This window comes from Brassica rapa, chromosome A02 (assembly GCF_000309985.2).
Source record: "Brassica rapa cultivar Chiifu-401-42 chromosome A02, CAAS_Brap_v3.01, whole genome shotgun sequence".
Taxonomy (NCBI): domain Eukaryota; kingdom Viridiplantae; phylum Streptophyta; class Magnoliopsida; order Brassicales; family Brassicaceae; genus Brassica; species Brassica rapa.
The window spans coordinates 63,771-81,342 of record NC_024796.2 but is presented as its reverse complement, the minus strand read 5'-3'; the positions used below and the strand labels follow the sequence as shown (position 1 = coordinate 81,342).

Genomic DNA, 17,572 nt, shown 5'->3' with positions numbered 1-17,572 from the left:
GTTGGTCCAATTTGATTTTTAGATTTCACTAAAAATATTTAATACCAACTATATGATATCATATGATATTAACTAAAGAAAGGTTGTTATTTATTATATATTATTTCCTTAAATAAAACATACGGAATTACCTAATGTGATTATGATATATATAGTAATTAATGATTTTAAATAATGAAGATTTGCTAATAATATGTATGATTTCTATCATTTTTGTTTAATTCTTTACTATTAAAATAAATTACACAATTACATTAATCATATATTAAAATTTTAGATTTTTTTTCTATATGTTGTATTTTAAATTTTTCAAAACGAGTATAAATTACTAAAACTGTTAAAAGTCTCACATAAACTTTTGTGATCAATGTTTAAATTATTTTCTATAATAAGATACAGTGATAATAAAATCATATAAATAAATAATTTTATTTTATTAGGTGTTTATGTTAATATATATATATATACTTCATATCGTTTAAATTTAATTTATTTATCATATACGATAGATAAGATTGATTGTTTTGATTTATTTATTCTAAAATGATTGCGAATAAACAAGAGCGATCATTTGATTTACATGTGCAAGCCAATTTATTACATAATAGTAACTGATTTCTTAGTTATTTAATATATAATTATTATTTTATTATTTCATAATATGCAGAAAAATATAAAATAAGTATTTATTCTGTACAAGGCGCATATCTTAACCTAAATATGTATCTTTTTAATAATTTTGAATCTTAAACATTTTCTAAATCTCAGTCCAAAATAAAAGAAAGAAATGAGAATAAACTCAAAAATTAATTTTTATATCGAGTAATAACCAAAATGACACAAAAAGGAGAAAATTATCGAAGATAGATAGGATTGACACGTGAACGTAAACTTTTCATAACCATAATTATCTTTTAAATTTCTAAATCATGATATAAAACCGAGCTGACATAGTTTCATTGTAACCAAATAGTACGCATGAGATTCTTCGGCCTAAACGTTAGGTTTTTATGCGATAAATAATTTTTTAACCTAAAATATTTTTAATAATGAGATCAGCTCATTAGTAAACAAATCATATAATTAACAAAAAAGTTTAAAAAATTGTGTAAGAGCCAAATATATTAATTCGATCAATATTATAATTTTTTTCCCTACAATATTTCTTAAATAATTTTCATATAAATTTACCCTGCGTATGGCGCAGGTCTTATCCAAGTAGTATTTATTAATAAAAATAAAAGTGTCAGTGTCAAATGTCAATGTAATTAGAAGAGGCGAGGGAAATGAAAGGCGAACATAATCTAACACAAAATCAAGAAAAAATGGAGAGAGAGAATCCCATTCTCACCTATACCTTTTATAACTTGCACGTTTTGTGGATCCCACACGTACTCACTCTCCCACCCTATTATATAATCTCCACCTCCTGAGACCCTCATTTTTACATCTCAAAACCACTATTTTACAGAATAAGAAGAAAAAAGAGATGGGTAATTATCGGTTTAAGCTATCGGAATTAGTCCCTAACGCATGGTTTTACAAACTGAGAGACATGGGGAAATCAAGGAAAAAGCAACATAACAGCACGGTGTCTCTTTCTCCCATCAAGAAACACCAGCCAGTTCCTACTCCTACTCCTACCACAGCACGCAGTCCTAGACTTCCTCTTCGTCGCTCGTCTTCTTACTATGCAAGGCCCAGAAAGTCTGTCCGCAACCGCGCCACGACCGTCTCCTCTGCTCCTCCGAAGCAAGTCACTGAGTCTTTCTCACCACCCGAGTTTCGCTCTGATCAACTACTCATCCCTGAGGAGAGCTCCTCGCACAGCCCTTGCAGCAGCTGCGTTAGCTCCAAAGCCGCAACTCTTACGCCCCCTCCGGAACTCGATCTCCATCCGATCATCACCAAACCCACCACCACCGTGCGCAAAACGGCTGTGAGTACTTCTCCCGCGGGTGTGAGACTTAGACTGCGCTCGCCAAGGATCTCCACGAGGAAAACTGCGAGCAGCGGCGGCGCACGGATAGCCGGCACATCGGCGACTGCGAGTTCGCGGCGGAGTAGGGCGGTGGTGAAGGCGTCGGTAGACCCGAGGAGAGATTTTAAGGAGTCGATGGAAGAGATGATCACAGAGAACAAGATAAGAGAGTCCAAGGATCTAGAGGAGCTTCTAGCTTGCTATCTCTGTCTCAATTCTGACGAGTATCACCACATTATCATCAATGTCTTCAAGCAAATCTGGCTTGATCTTAATCTTTCACCCCATCTATCTTTATAAACAATGACCAAATATTATTTATCTTCTTTACCCATTATAATTAGTCCTTAATCTATAGTCTATTATATAATTTTGTTCTATATAACTATATATTTTTATCATATGCATGGTTATTAATGTATATATAGCTAGAGTATATAGTCTTGTACTTGTCTAAAGGTGGTGCCATTCCTTGAAATCTCAAGTACAGGGGTATTTCTATCCAAATTGGTGCCTCTTCCTATGAATCTTACTTACTACTGCACGGACAAACATGGTTGACACACCTACATAAAGTGTTACTCTGTGTTCAATTCAATGTAGATTGTTATTAATTACGCTACACAATCAACTTTTCCATTATGAATCATAACTCCTTTTTTTGTCGTGACGTCCCTCATGAACCTATACAGAAGGTCTTCTAGATTTCTACAATGAATCGGAACTTATTATCTTAATTTACATTCCAATGTTCAAAAACAAAAACTATACTATATAGCCTACGCTTATTCATATGATATGTAGTTAAGAGTTAAAAGACAGATATGATAGAGATCACTAGTATGCAATTTAGCTAAACTCGACCTACGATGCCGACAATTCATTAAATCCGCATCTGCCGTATTTTCAGACCTAACTTTGGATATGTGCGTGCGTGTGCATTTCTCAATTTCACGTTTATATTTATTTTATTTATGTGTTTATTTAATTGTTTTCACTAACATCCACGTATTATTTTCTATATACTTTTATATGCATGCATACACACAAGAGTACGACAAGGAAGAAGAAAACAAAACGATTTTGCTTTTAGTCATGTAAGTGCCAAAGAAAACAAATATTCAATTGGTCCCTTTGTTTACTTCAGTGATGGGTGACAAATGACAACAATAAATAAAAAATAAGTAACAAATAGACAAAATCAAAACAATAAGTTCATTAGTGATTTTTATTACTACAAATATATATAAAATAATTAATACTGTTTTTTCATGATTTCCACCTCATAAACATATTTTATAATTAATTAAAACTATGACACATTATCAATAAATCATTTGATAAAATTCAATAATGTTTACGTATTTTAGAATAATGTTTACAAAATTCAATACATAAGTTTCAGAATCTAAGTTTGTTAAAACCTACAAATATATAATCATATGAAAACAAAAATTGTTATAAAATATTAAGACAATAAGTCAAATAATAATTATTAAATTTGAATGTTTAAAATGTATTTATACTAATTTAAAGATTAAATCATTAAAAATCAATATAGAAATTTATTTAATTACATTTAATTATAATATAAAATATAATCAAACTATAAAATATCAGATTCATTTTGGTTTATTTTATTTTCTGAAATATATATTTTTGGTTGTGAACCAAGAATAATTAGTTTACTATGAATTGTGACTTTTTTGGCATAAATTTGTATAGATAAAATAAAAATGGAATGAATATTACACTGAATTTCAAAGCAACGACTCTGATTAAAAGGTACTCAAAATTCTTATCTTTTTAAGTATGAGAACACAAAAAAGATTCTAAAGCTTTGTCGGGCATGCGAGCATATACTACAATTATTTTTGTAAATAATAAATTACCCCAAAACTTTCTTTCTCGCTTTTTTTTCCTTTTAAATTAATAATATAAAGTAAATCTTCGATGACATCGAAGAACACACCATTGCAGTTGCACACATTTAACTTGGACTTTCTGGATGTTATTCTGGATGTTATTCAGCACACCATTAAATTAACAATATAATGTGTGTGTGTGTTTTCTGGTGGTGGCCACCAGGGCCGGCTCAGTATTACCAAGGGCTCCTGGGCAAAAAAAAATTTAGGACCATATAACTAGTTTGTTTTGTTACTAAGAATTTTTTGACTGAAGTATGAGAACCTGCACGTATTTTTGTTTGTATATTTTAACTAGAAAGGTAGAAATGTCATGTTTTTGTGCTGTCTAAATCTAAATAAAATATGTGAATCTTTAGAATCAAGACTCCTAATATTACTAGAGTTAGAGCAGGCCCGAGGCGGTCGCACCAGCCGCGCTCCCTAATAAACCGTCCCTGGTGGCCACTGACCAGTGCTATCTCCGTGTTACACCCTACTACTATGAATTTTCAAATTTCAGCTCTTAAAAGATTACGATTATATAGTACTAATTTTATGATTTGACTTTACACTAACATATCAACATCCACTTAATTAATTACTTTTGTTTCTCGGTGATGGTAATATATTTCTCTTCATAATTAGTATCCACGCCAATATTGGAAATACTCAAATGGTCAACTAAAGTAATAATCCCTTTGTACTAAAAATGAAGGAGGGCATTTTTGGTTAGAACTGCGACGTATCATATATTTGAAATAATAGACGAAAGTCGTTCTTATATTATTTTCTTTGGTTACTTACCAGTTGGCAGTTATCACTCGCTGGCTCCTTTTAAGATAAAGTTGCAGATAATCCACAAGGCAGGACTTTCCTTTTTCTTGAATTTTTTTAAAGTAGGACCATTTCATAATTGGGTAAATCTCATTAAAAACCTTAAAAGTGACACGTACTTACACTTTAAACTTTGAAATTTTTTTATTAGTACTTTAAATTTTCAAGCTGACATATATCATAAAAAATCATCAACTTAGCTTATTTGTTCATCAAGTAAAAAACTGACCTGTACAACAGGTAAATGTGATGATGTGTCGATTTATTTTCCAAAAAAATAATTATTTAATCAATAAAATAAATAAATTAAATAAAAATTAAAAAAATAATAAAAAGATCAGATAACTAAATAAAATTTTAAAAATTAAAATAGAATTTAAGAAAACTAAAACAAAATTTAGAAAATTAAAAAAATATATATAGATTAAGTTAATATACAGAAACTGAATAAACTTTAAAAATAAATTAGATTAAATTAAAATACAAAAAAATAAATGAAAATTTAGAAAATCAAACAAAAATTGTAGAAAAATCATAAAATTCAAAGAAAAATATAGGAAATTCAAAATATATATATTTTTTAAATTACAAGATTTTTTCTTAAAAAAACCTATCATCATTGACGATAACTATTTCAAACATATTACTGATCATGATGATGGTTTCTCACATGACCACTAAAAATAACGTTTTTGACATATCTCAAATGATAGTTTTTGACATCATCGTTAAAAATGATGTTAGATATGTCAATAACAATGTTTTTGACAACCATCATTTAAAACGATAGATATGTCAAGGTTTTTTGAAACATTAGGTACCATCAAGGTTTTTTAAAAATAATGTGGAAAACTATCGTTAGAGATATGTCAACAATGATATCATCTCAGAGATATGTTAAAAATGTCATTTTTAATGGTTATGTGAGAAACAATCATTGTTAGCAGTGATATGTTTGAAATTTTTATTGTCAACAATGATATGTTTGTTTTTTAAATAATCTTGTAATTTAAAAAAAAGTTATGATTTTTTTATTTTTTATTTTGTGATTTTTCTTTATTTTCTGAATTTTTATTTAATTTTATGAAACTATATTTAATTTTTAAATTTTTTATTTAATTCTCTGTATTTTAATTTAATCTTATTTATTCAACTTTCTCTATTTTAGTTTAATCTAATTTATTTTTAAGATTTTATTTAATTTTCTGAATTTTATTTTACTTTTTTGAATTTTTATTTAATTTATTTAATTTTTATTTAGTTTTCTGATTTTTATTTAATTTTCTGATTTTTATTTAATTTTCTGATTTATTATTTAATTTTCTGATTTATTATTTAATTTTTATTCATTTTATTAATTAAATAATTATTTTTTTTCAAAAAAAACTGACACATCATCACATTTTCTGTTGTACATGTCAGTTTTTTACTTGATGAACAAGTAAGTCAAGTTGATGATTTTTTATGATACAAATGTCACTTTGAAAGTTTAAAATGATAGTCAAAAATTTTCAAAGTTTAACGTGTCAGTACGTGCCACTGTCAAAGTTTTTTTATGCGATTTCCCTTTCATAATTACACAAAATAGAGTAGTACACCTCAACGAATTCATTCTGTTTTAATATAATTTTATTTAATGTGATACATCGGAATTTGAAGAAGGAGAGTCGAGCAGAAGTTCACATGTAGAGCATATTAACAACATGCCTTCACATTTCGATAATATGCTTGGTCTACGGAATCAGGTTCGAGATAGGCGTACACACGAAGCATTGAAAAATGATTTAATCGAAAATATTTGGAACAAGTTTGATAATGATGAAGATGTATAATTATTGTATGTTTGCTTTTAATCATTGAATAAAAAAATTAAAATTAATTTTTTTTACAAACTTAATAATTTTAAATTCCTAATGACTCCATTTTGAGTAACACCATTGGATATACATTTTAAACTCAAATCCTTAACTATTCAAAAAACAAAAAAATATTATTATAATTTTAAGGACTCTAATGGTGGGTAACACCATTGGAGTTGCTCTTATATCTGCTTAGATGTATCACTGTTAGCTTTTCCTCAAATCAAATGGAAAGTTATACAGGTTGGTCACATAGTTTAAGAAGTAGCTCTAATGCGACGATGTAATAATGACAACGAGTGAGACTTGTCGATGAGCCGCAAGTGGAGACTTGGTCAACGACCATCTATCTGAACTTGCTTTCCGATCCGACATTAGCACCGGAGTTTCTGCATTTTGTGACGTTCTCTCCGCCGTATAATATTCATATTTTTCCACTTTTTTTCTTTTTGATAACAGTAAGGTTTTCGAGGTCTAAGGACTAATCGCTACGAAGTCTGCAAGATCCATGTTTCTTACCACTTAAGGCATTCCGGGTGGCCAAAGAGAATCGAACTCAAGACGGTATTCACATCTGTGAGCCCATTACTACTAGGCCAATACCACTTGATTATATTAATTTTTGAATGAAAGATAATTACACTCCCGGCAAACTTTTTTTTCTCTTTTAGGTTGTGATTGAATGTCACGTACGAAGCTAAAAACATTCAGCTGGAAGTACAGTTACGCTCATTCAGCTAAATTTTTATCAGTTAAGTATAAATTTTTAATCATTTTATATTTTCTTCCTCTTGTTACTGTTTATCAAAAGTTAAAACCTTTTTATTTTTCTTTCTCCTGGTTTTGTCGAAGAAAAGAGTTACACTCATTTCCATTTTTTACTATTTTTACTATTTTATAATATTTACTCCCAATTAATCTATTTTAAGTTACTCTCAGTTAATAATTTTTTATTAATTACACCCTTAATTTCTTTTTTCATTTTCTTTATGTTCAAGTTCGCTTTCGTTATTCGTGAATTTTTTTATGGAATCACAATTCTTTGTTGGTATCAAATTCTTTTCTTTTGTTTGTTCTTTATTTTCAGATGTTTTGATTCTATTTTTTTTTTTTTACTTTAGTTGTTATTTGTTGATGTTTTCTTTATACTAGCCAAAAGTTCTTTCTTTGTCAATTTCTTATTACATATAACTGTGAGTTCTGTATTTACTGATCAACGGTATGGTTCATCCATTGTTTCTTCTTACTCTTGGTTCCAGACTTCATATCTCGTTGGATCCTTGGAGGTTGTCCTTCTGTTTCCGGTGTATAGTTTGTTGAAGGTGTCGTTTTTTGGCGCTCAATTCTAAGTTCTAGTTATTTTTCTCTGTTTGTTTGGCTTATCCGTCAGCTATGATGGTTCGATTGTTCTCTTTATTTCCTCTGGGTTTGTTGGTAAACGGTGTACTTTGGCTTTGGATGATATTTTTAAGGTTACTGAATCATTAAATTATGCATGTTTCAGTCTTTTATTTTAGTTACTTTGAATAAAAAGTTTTCTCTTGTAGTCTTACTTATGTTATGTTCTTATAAGATTAATTTTGTGTAGGGATGCAAATGCCTAACTTATACTTTTTGGGTAGAAGATTAGGAGTATAGCTAGGAATTTTTACTTTTTGGGTAGAAAATTATAGCTAGGTTTTAGATTTTTGGTTGGTGATTTATGTTCAAGTTTATCGTATATTTGAGCTTCTTTTGTGGTTTTCCTTTGTTTCAGATATCTCTTCCTTTTTGATTATATGTCTTCATGGTGTGGCTTATGAGCTTGAATGGATGCATTCTAGGCTCTTCTCTGATTGATATAGTGTGTGTCATTAGATTTCAATTGTTCCTTAAACCTAAGTTGGGTTATTTGTGTGTATTTCTTCTTGTTGTTGTATTCCATTTATCAGATTTGCTGGTTTTTCAATAATTTGAAGCGGCGTTTTTTTGTTAGGTTTGTGAATCTGAAATTTTAGAACTGTTGGCTTTGTATTTTATTTTGTATCTTTCTTTGTTTTAATGGAAATGTAAGTGAAAAAGAGAAAACACACTAAAATCGTAAAAATTATAACATTTTTTGTTTATGTAACACTTCAAAGTACAAAAAAACTACTATATTTAATACTAATCTATTATTTAATTTTTATTTTGTTTTCGATGAATTACTTGGTGATTTATTACATTTCTAACACAATATGAAAAGAAAATCTCAATGATATATATATTTGTTTTCTTTCTTTGTTTTTTGGTGAATGGGTTGATTCAGAATAATCAGTGAGATACTATTTTTGTAGCAATGCAGTCGTACACAATATGAAAAGAAGATGACTTGACAAATAAAATACATTTTCTATAAATTAAGGGTATGACTGGTTTTCCCGCTACCACCCGCAAACGCAGCTTTTGCGGTTAGTAGCGGTTGCTGGCGTTTTGCAACAATCGCTCAAACCGTTCTAAACCGCTCCAAATCGCTCTGAACCTCATAAATTCAAAAGCTGGTTCCAGCTAGCGTTTGCGGTTGCGGGCGTTTGCGGGAGGATAAAAAAAAATTATTTTTTTTCCAAAACAATATAAATGCAAAAAAAAAAATTCAATAAAAAAATTAAAGTGAAATTATAAAAATGCTAAAATATATCAATTAAATTTTAATTAATATTATAAAACTTTAAAATAAAAATATTTTCTATATTTTTAAAAAATTTAAACTATAACTTTCTAAATATAAATTTTATATTTATTATAATATTATTATTTTTGATATTTTTATAATTGTATAAAATATAAATATTATTAATTTATTATTTAACAGCTGCTGTATTTGGTAGTTAACCAGTCATAAGTATCCCGCAAACGCACAAATTTCTAACCGCAGAACCAGTCGTACAAATCTCTTAAAACCGCTAGAAACCGCAACCACCCGCATACGCAAACTCCCGCAACCACAACCGCAACCGCTGCGGTTAAACCAGTCAGGCCCTAAGTCGTACCTAACCTAGCAAATATTTTGAGTGTCTGTCTTTTCAGATCGTAATTATTGCGTAAAATTTATACTATCAAATTAAACGATACAGCTAAAAACAGTATCGCTGGACCAAAATCTAAAAACAACATCCAGTAAATTTACAGCTAAAAGCAGTATTTTTTGACCAAAAGCTAAAAACAATATTGAGTTAATTAACACATTTGTGATATACCCTTTTTTATTATCATGGAATTTTCGAATCCTACGCTAATACTCTCTTACAAATTTGAAGTTACCTTTGAAAAATTCCAATTAAAAAAATAAATTTTCATAATAAAAATGTTGTAAACTTAGGCCACAAATGAACCAACCCCGTTGTATTATCATTAGGTCACCAATAGTTTGATTTGTGTAATATACTTCATACAGCATAGAATAACTCTTAATATAAATGGGTGCCGGGTATGTAAAATCTGACTAAAATAAATGTAGGCAGGAAAAAAAGAAATGAGCATTTATACTAGTTGATTTTTTTGAGCAACTGATCTTTTATTTTGTTATTACCCAATCATCGCTGTGTCACTTGTCAAATCTTTTTGGGATTTGATTTGATTCTTGTGTGAAGAGTGAAGTTAACATACTTTAATATATATTGTTTTCGTATTTACTTTTGATAAAGACGGATTACACAAGCTTCCATATAATTATAACGTTTTCGTTTGGCTGTACCCTTCACCGTTGTTGCAGGTTAACCTTTTATAGCATTCCCTTCGTTTTCAAACTCTAAATTATTGGAATTTTAATATCGTGAACCAAAAAAAGAAATTTTAATATTACATCTATTAAGTAGTTAAAATTAAATATAAGAAAAAAATTTAACCACAAATGGGCAAGTTTCTGTCAAAATTATAAAACTTATCTTTACATTTGACCAAAAAAAAAATTATAAAACTTTCCGAATTCATATCTCAACTTTTCTCCCATTTTTCCTTTTTATTAATATATTATATATACTTATCTGGAAACCACAAATGATGGAGGTGCTTTTAATATGCGTGCTTACAGTTTTAGATTTTCGTTTGCTTTGACAAACTCTGAAGTCTTAGGTTTAGGCTCGTAGATTTTATGAGGTTAGTAAAATCATGCAGCTATATTCTTGATTCTTTTTATCTACTTTGATTATATAAATTTAAACATAAATTACAAAAATTAAAACATATCTTTAAAAACAGAGATGGCATGAAAACCAAGTCGGTGATACATCTCTGTTTTAAGTTTTAACCACAACATGTTCATATTTCCCTCGACCAATCATTTATGAAAACAAAGACACATCAAATCACTCTTTTCATAAAGATTGTGAATTCGAGTCAGATCAATTATATAATGTCAAAACACTTGTTACAGCAAGGTCCGTAAGGTGTAAAAAAAAAAAGAGAACACAACACAACTATCTACAAATTTGACTATATTTCTTTTAATTAATTGTAGAAAAATTAAAAGTTACATTAATTCATTTCACAATAAAATATTGTTTGTACAATCCTAGTTTAGTTTCTAAATGTCATTTAAGAAATACTATACATTTTTTTCATACTAATAAGGACTAAGGATCTAAAATGGAACATAACTTTAAAAAGTAAATGTTTTATTTTGTTTCCTAGTTTGTGTATATTATGAGAAAATAAAGGCTTTTTGTCATCTTTTTTTAAATAATATTCATTTTTCCATTATAGAATAATATATTTTTAAAATGATAAGACAAATATTTATTATAATGTTAAGTAAAGAAACATTTCATTCTTTTGCATCGAAAACCAAACGTATTATTCAGACTAAAAGATCTATTTTTGACTTAAGCAACACATAAAGTACTTAGTTCAAACAACAAAAACACATAAAGTACTGCTGCCAAAATAGATGTTTGGAGTAAGTAGTAATTATTATTATTTAAATAAAGTTAAATTATTTTATGAACCTAAATGTTTCTATACACTATGTAATCATTTTGAAAAGTCAAATTTAGTTTCTGTTGTGATATAAATGTTGAAGAGAGTTGTTCATCATAAATTTATGTACAACCAAAGTTGCTTGTCGTGAATCTATCAAAATAGAGAACTATTTTGTAGAGTTGCTTATTATATCATAGTTATATGCAATCAAGTAATTAAATCTTATTGGTTACTTGCATTACAGAGTCGCGACGCAATATTTTATATTTAAGTTTTTATAACCAGATACTCATACATTCTAAACATATATCTTGCGCTCTTGGAGTCACTGTAGAAAAAATAAATAAGTTCCATTGAAAAAAAGAGATGTTTTAGTGCATTGAATTTATACTAACAACTTTAATTGCACCGGCTGCGTTAAACTATTTTTTTTGCAGTGCCACAAGTAGAGCTAGTCCTTGGATCAAGCGGATGAAGTCCATGTTTGCGGTCGTTTCTAAATAACTAAAATATCAGCCACAAAATTATCAAATGTCTTCTAGTCAAATGGTTCATGTATGCAGACAATCTGGATTCGATTCTCTTTGATACTGGCTACATATTTTTATTTTTCTTAATCTCTATTATGCTAGGACCGGCTCTGGCCACAAGCCTCGTAACCAAACAAATAGGTAGCATTGGGTATTAACGTGTGTATATATAGTGACAGTAAGAAAAAATTTGTGAACTTTTTAGATTTTCTACATCACGTTTATTTTTCTTGGGAATAATGTTAACACGACAACACATGAGTTACAAAGATACAATGATGGCCCATGATCTGAAATTAATAGTGAAACCCAAATTAAATAGGCCTGATATGTGTAACTGAAATCGAGGCTGTTTACCATCATGTGTTGTGTTGTATAAAAATTTAGCAGTTCTTCTGAAAGATATTTAGTCCCTGATTCATAAATGGGCATCGTTCTAATTTCTAATGATTGTTTTAAAATTTCTATGTACATGGACATCGTTGTATATATTTATTCTCTAGAGTTTAAATAACATTGATACAAATTTAAATTAATTGAGTTTTTCTGTAAATGCTCTTATAATAGTTGCATCCTAAATGGTCAAAGAGGTTTCTAACATTTGTTGTCTCCATTTTTCTAGAGAATAACGATTTTATAATGGTTAGTATACTAATTTAGTAATTATATGAAAATTTACTAAATTAATTTATAAGTAATTAGAAAGATTTCCATGTATCATGAAAAAATAGTTTAACAGACACTAATACAAATGTTGAATGTGGTTAGAAATTTTAAAATAACACTAAAATGTTTTGGATTCAGTATATAAAGCGTTTACCAAAAACTCAATATTTTTGTAGGGGTTAACGCATAGATTTGAAGAAAATTTCAAAACAAATTGACAATTTCAAAACAAATTGACAATATTGTTTTAATGCATAGTTGCATCCTTCAATAATATATGATGATGTTCAAAGTGGTTTAGGATCCTTTGTTGTCTCCATTTTTCAAAAAAGATAGCGATTCTATGGTTGGCTATTCCATCTATTTAGGGAGTATTATGAAGTTTTACAAAATTAATTGATAAAAAAGTAGAAAGATGCCCATGTACCATGAAAGAGAGTTTAAATAACATTGATACAAATTTACAATGTGGTTACAAATTTTAAAATAACACTAAAGATTATAGGCTTCAGTATATAAATCATTTACCAAAAACACAATATTTTCTTAGGGGTTAAAACACATAGATTTTGAGAAAATTTCAAAAAATTTGACACTATTGTTTTAATGCATAGTTACATCCTTCACTAACATATGATGATGTTCAAAGAGGTTAGAAGCCTTTGTTGTCTTTGTTTTTCAAGAAAATAGCGATTCTATAGTGGTTATTCCACCTATTATTTAGGGAGTATTATGAAGTTTTACTAAATTAATTGATAAAAAATTAGAAAGATGCCCATGTACCATGAAAAAAGTTTAACAGACATTAATACAAATGTAGAATGTGGTTTGGAATTTTAAAACAACACTAAAAAGTTTAGGATTCAGTATATAGAGCGTTTACCAAAAACTCAATATTTTCGTAGGGGGTTAACATATAGATTTTGATAAAATTTCAAAAGATTTAACAATATTGTTTTAATGCATAGTTGCATCATTCACAAACATATGATGATGTTCAAAGAGGTTTGGAGCCTTTGATGTTTCCGTTTTTCAAGAAAATGGCGATTTTACAATGGTTATTCCACCTATTTAAGGAGTATTATGAAGTTTCACTAAATTAATTGATAAAAAATTAGAAAGATGCCCATGTACCATGAAAGAGAGTTTAAATAACATTGATACAAATGTAGAATGTGGGCAGAAATTTTAAAACAACACTAAAAAGTTTATGATTCAGTATATAGAGCGTTTACCAAAAACTCAATATTTTCGTAAGGGTATTAACACTTAGATTTTGAGAAAATTTCAAAAAATTTGACATTATTGTTTTAATGCATAGTTGCATCATTCACTAACATATGATGATTTTCAAAGAGGTTTAGAGTCTTTGTTGACTCTGTTTTTCAAGAAAATAGCGATTCTACAGTGGTTATTCCACCTAGGGAAATTTCCACAAATACCACATTCATAGTACCACTTTTCATGTTTACACTAACCACTTTTACCCTCACTTTTAATGAAGGATAAAGTACAATTATACCTTTGGGGTTAACTAATCTAGACTTAGGGTTTAGAGTTGAGGGGTGGGGTAAGGTTTTTGGAAAGTGAAATTTATGATTCTAATAAATATATAAATACTTAAAAAGTATATAAATTTTTTTTTAAAATAGTTTCAAACATAATTTTCGTTTTTCAAAAAGAAATTTGAAAAGAAAAGTTCAATAAAAAATTCGAAAAAAGTTCGAATTTGAAAAAGCATAATTCGAAAACATAAAAAAATTAATTTTTTTTTTATTATTATTTTTATTTAAATAATGATTTATTATATATATAAATAACAACGGCATAAGAGTCTTTTGCCACTTAATGAAGAAGGTATTTTTGAAAATGTCTCATTAGTGGTGGTAAAAATAAAAAGTGGTACCATGAAAGTGGTAAACATGTAATTTTCTCTTCCACATATTTAGAGAGTATTATGAAGTTTTACTAAATTAATTGATAAAAAATTAGAAAGATGCCCATGTACCATGAAAAAGAGTATAACATACATTAATATATAAGTAGGATGTGGGTAGAAATTTTAAAACAACACTAAAAAGTTTAGGATTCAGTATATATAGTGTTTACCAAAAACTCAATATTTTCGTAGGGGTTAACACATATATTTTGAGAAAATTTTAAAAAGAATTGACATTATTGTTTTAATGCATAGTTGCATCATTCACTAAATCATATGATGTTCAAAGGGGTTTGGAGCCTTTGTTGTCTCTGTTTTTCAAGAAAAATGCGATTCTACAGTGGTTATTCCACCTATTTAGTGAGTATTATAGTTTTACTAAATTAATTGATAAAAAATTAAAAAGATGCCCATGTACCATGGAAAAGAGTTTAACAGACATTAATATAAATGTAGAATGTGGTTTGAAAACTCAAAACAACACAAAAAAATTTAGGATTCAGTATATAGTGCGTTTACCAAAAACTCAATATTTTCGTAGGGGTACAAATAGATTTTGAGAAAATTTTAAAATTTTTGACAACATTGTTTTAAAGCATAGTTGTATCTTTCACTAACATATGATGATGTTCAAAGAGGTTTGGAGCCTTTGTTGTCTCCGTTTTTCAAGAAAATGGCGATTCTACAATGGTTATTGCACCTATTTCAGGAGTATTATGAAGTTTTACTAAATTTATTGATAAAAAATTAGAAAGATGCCTATGTACCATGAAAGAGAGTTTAAATAACATTGACACAAAAGTAGAATGCGAGTAGAAATTTTAAAACAACACTAAAAAGTTTATGATTCAGTATATAAAGCGTTTACCAAAAACTCAATATTTTCGTAGAGGTTAACACATAGATTTTGAGAAAATTTCAAAATTTTTTGACATTATTGTTTTAATGCATAGTTGCATCATTCACTAACATACGATGATGTTCAAAGAGGTTTGAAGCCATTGTTGTCTCTGTTTTTCAAGAAAATAACAATTCTATAGTGGTTATTCCACCTATTTAGGGAGTATTATGAAGTTTTAGTAAATTAATTGATAAAAAATTAGAAAGATGCCCATGTACTATGAAAAAGAGTTTAAATAACATTAATACATAAGTAGAATGTTGGTAGAAATTTGAAAACAACACTAAAAAGTTTAGGATTTAGTATATATAGTGTTTACCAAAAACTCAATATTTTCGTAGGGGTTAACACATAGATTTTGAGAAAATTTAAAAAAAAAATTGACATTATTGTTTTAATGCGTAGTTGCATCATTCACTAACATATGATGATGTTCAAAGGAGTTTGGAGCCTTTGTTGTCTCCGTTTTTCAAGAAAATTGAGATTCTATAATGGTTATTCCACCTTGTTAAAGAGTATCATGAAGTTTTACTAAATTTATTAAAAATTTGTAAGATGTCCATGTACCATTAAAAATAATTTAACAGGCATTAATATAAATGTAGAATGTGGTTTGAAATTTTCAAACAACACTAAATTGTTTAAGATTCAGTATATATAACATTTACCAAAAACTCAATATTTTCGTAGGGGTTTAACACATAGATTTTGAGAAAATTTCAAATTTTTTGACATTACTGTTTTAATGCATAGTTGCATTATTTAGTAACATATGTTGATGTTCAAAGAGGTTTGAAGTTTTTGTTGTCTTTGTTTTTCAAGAAAATAGCGATTCTATTGTGGTTATTCCACCTATTTAGTGAGTATTATACTAAATTAATTGATAAAAAAATTAAAAAGATGCCTATGTACCATGAAAAAGAGTTTCACATATATTAATACAGAAGTAAAATGTGGGTAGAAATTTTAAAACAACACTAAAAAGTTTAGGATTCAGTATATAGAGTGTTTACCAAAAACTCAATATTTTCGTAGGGGTTAACACGTAGATTTTGAGAAAATTTCAAAAAAATTGACATTATTGTTTTAATGCATAGTTGCATCATTCACTAATATATGATGATGTTCAAAGGGGTTTGAAGCCTTTGTTGTCTCCGTTTTTCAAGAAAATGGCGATTCTACAGTGGTTATTTCACCTATTTAGTGAGTATTATGAAGTTTTACTTAATTAATTGATAAAAACTTAGAAAGATGCCTATGTGCCATGAAAAAGAGTTTAACAGACATTAATATAAATATAGAATGTGGTTTGAAAAGTCAAAACAACACTAAAAAATTTAGGATTCAGTATATAGAGCGTTTACCAAAAACTCAATATTTTCGTAGGGGTTAACCCATAGATTTTGAGAAATTTTCAAAAAATTTGACAATATTGTTTTAATACATAGTTGTATCCTTCACTAACATATGATGATGTTTAAAGAGGTTTGGAGCCTTTGATGTCTCTGTTTTTCAAGAAAATGGCGATTCTACAGTGGTTATTCCACCTATTTAGTGAGTATTATGAAGTTTTACTTAATTAATTAATAAAAAATTAGAAAGATGCATATGTGCCATGAAAAAGAGTTTAACAGACATTAATATAAATGTAGAATGTGGTTTGAAAAGTCAAAACAACATTAAAAAATTTAGGATTCAGTATATAGAGCGTTTACAAAAAACTCAATATTTTCGTAGGGTTAACCCATAGATTTTGAGAAATTTTCAAAAAATTTGACAATATTGTTTTAATACATAGTTGTATCCTTTACTAACATATGATGATGTTCAAAGAGGTTTGGAGCCTTTGTTGTCTCCGTTTTTCAAGAAAATGGCGATTTTACAGTGGTTATTCCACCTATTTAGTGAGTATTATGAAGTTTTACTTAATTAATTGATAAAAAAATTAGAAAGATGCCTATGTGCAATGAAAAAGAGTTTAACAGATATTAATATAAATGTAGAATGTGGTTTGAAAAGT

General features: G+C 28.3%; 1 protein-coding gene across 1 annotated transcript; it reads left to right on the top strand.

The window, feature by feature from the left end:
- The first annotated feature begins 365 nt into the window (after positions 1–365).
- LOC103849024 (transcription repressor OFP1) lies at positions 366–5,040 on the top strand. The gene has a single exon (XM_033285706.1). The coding sequence runs from the start codon at positions 1,490–1,492 to the stop codon at positions 2,279–2,281; it is 792 nt and encodes a 263-aa protein (XP_033141597.1). The 5' UTR covers positions 366–1,489; the 3' UTR covers positions 2,282–5,040.
- Positions 5,041–17,572: the final 12,532 nt, after the last annotated feature.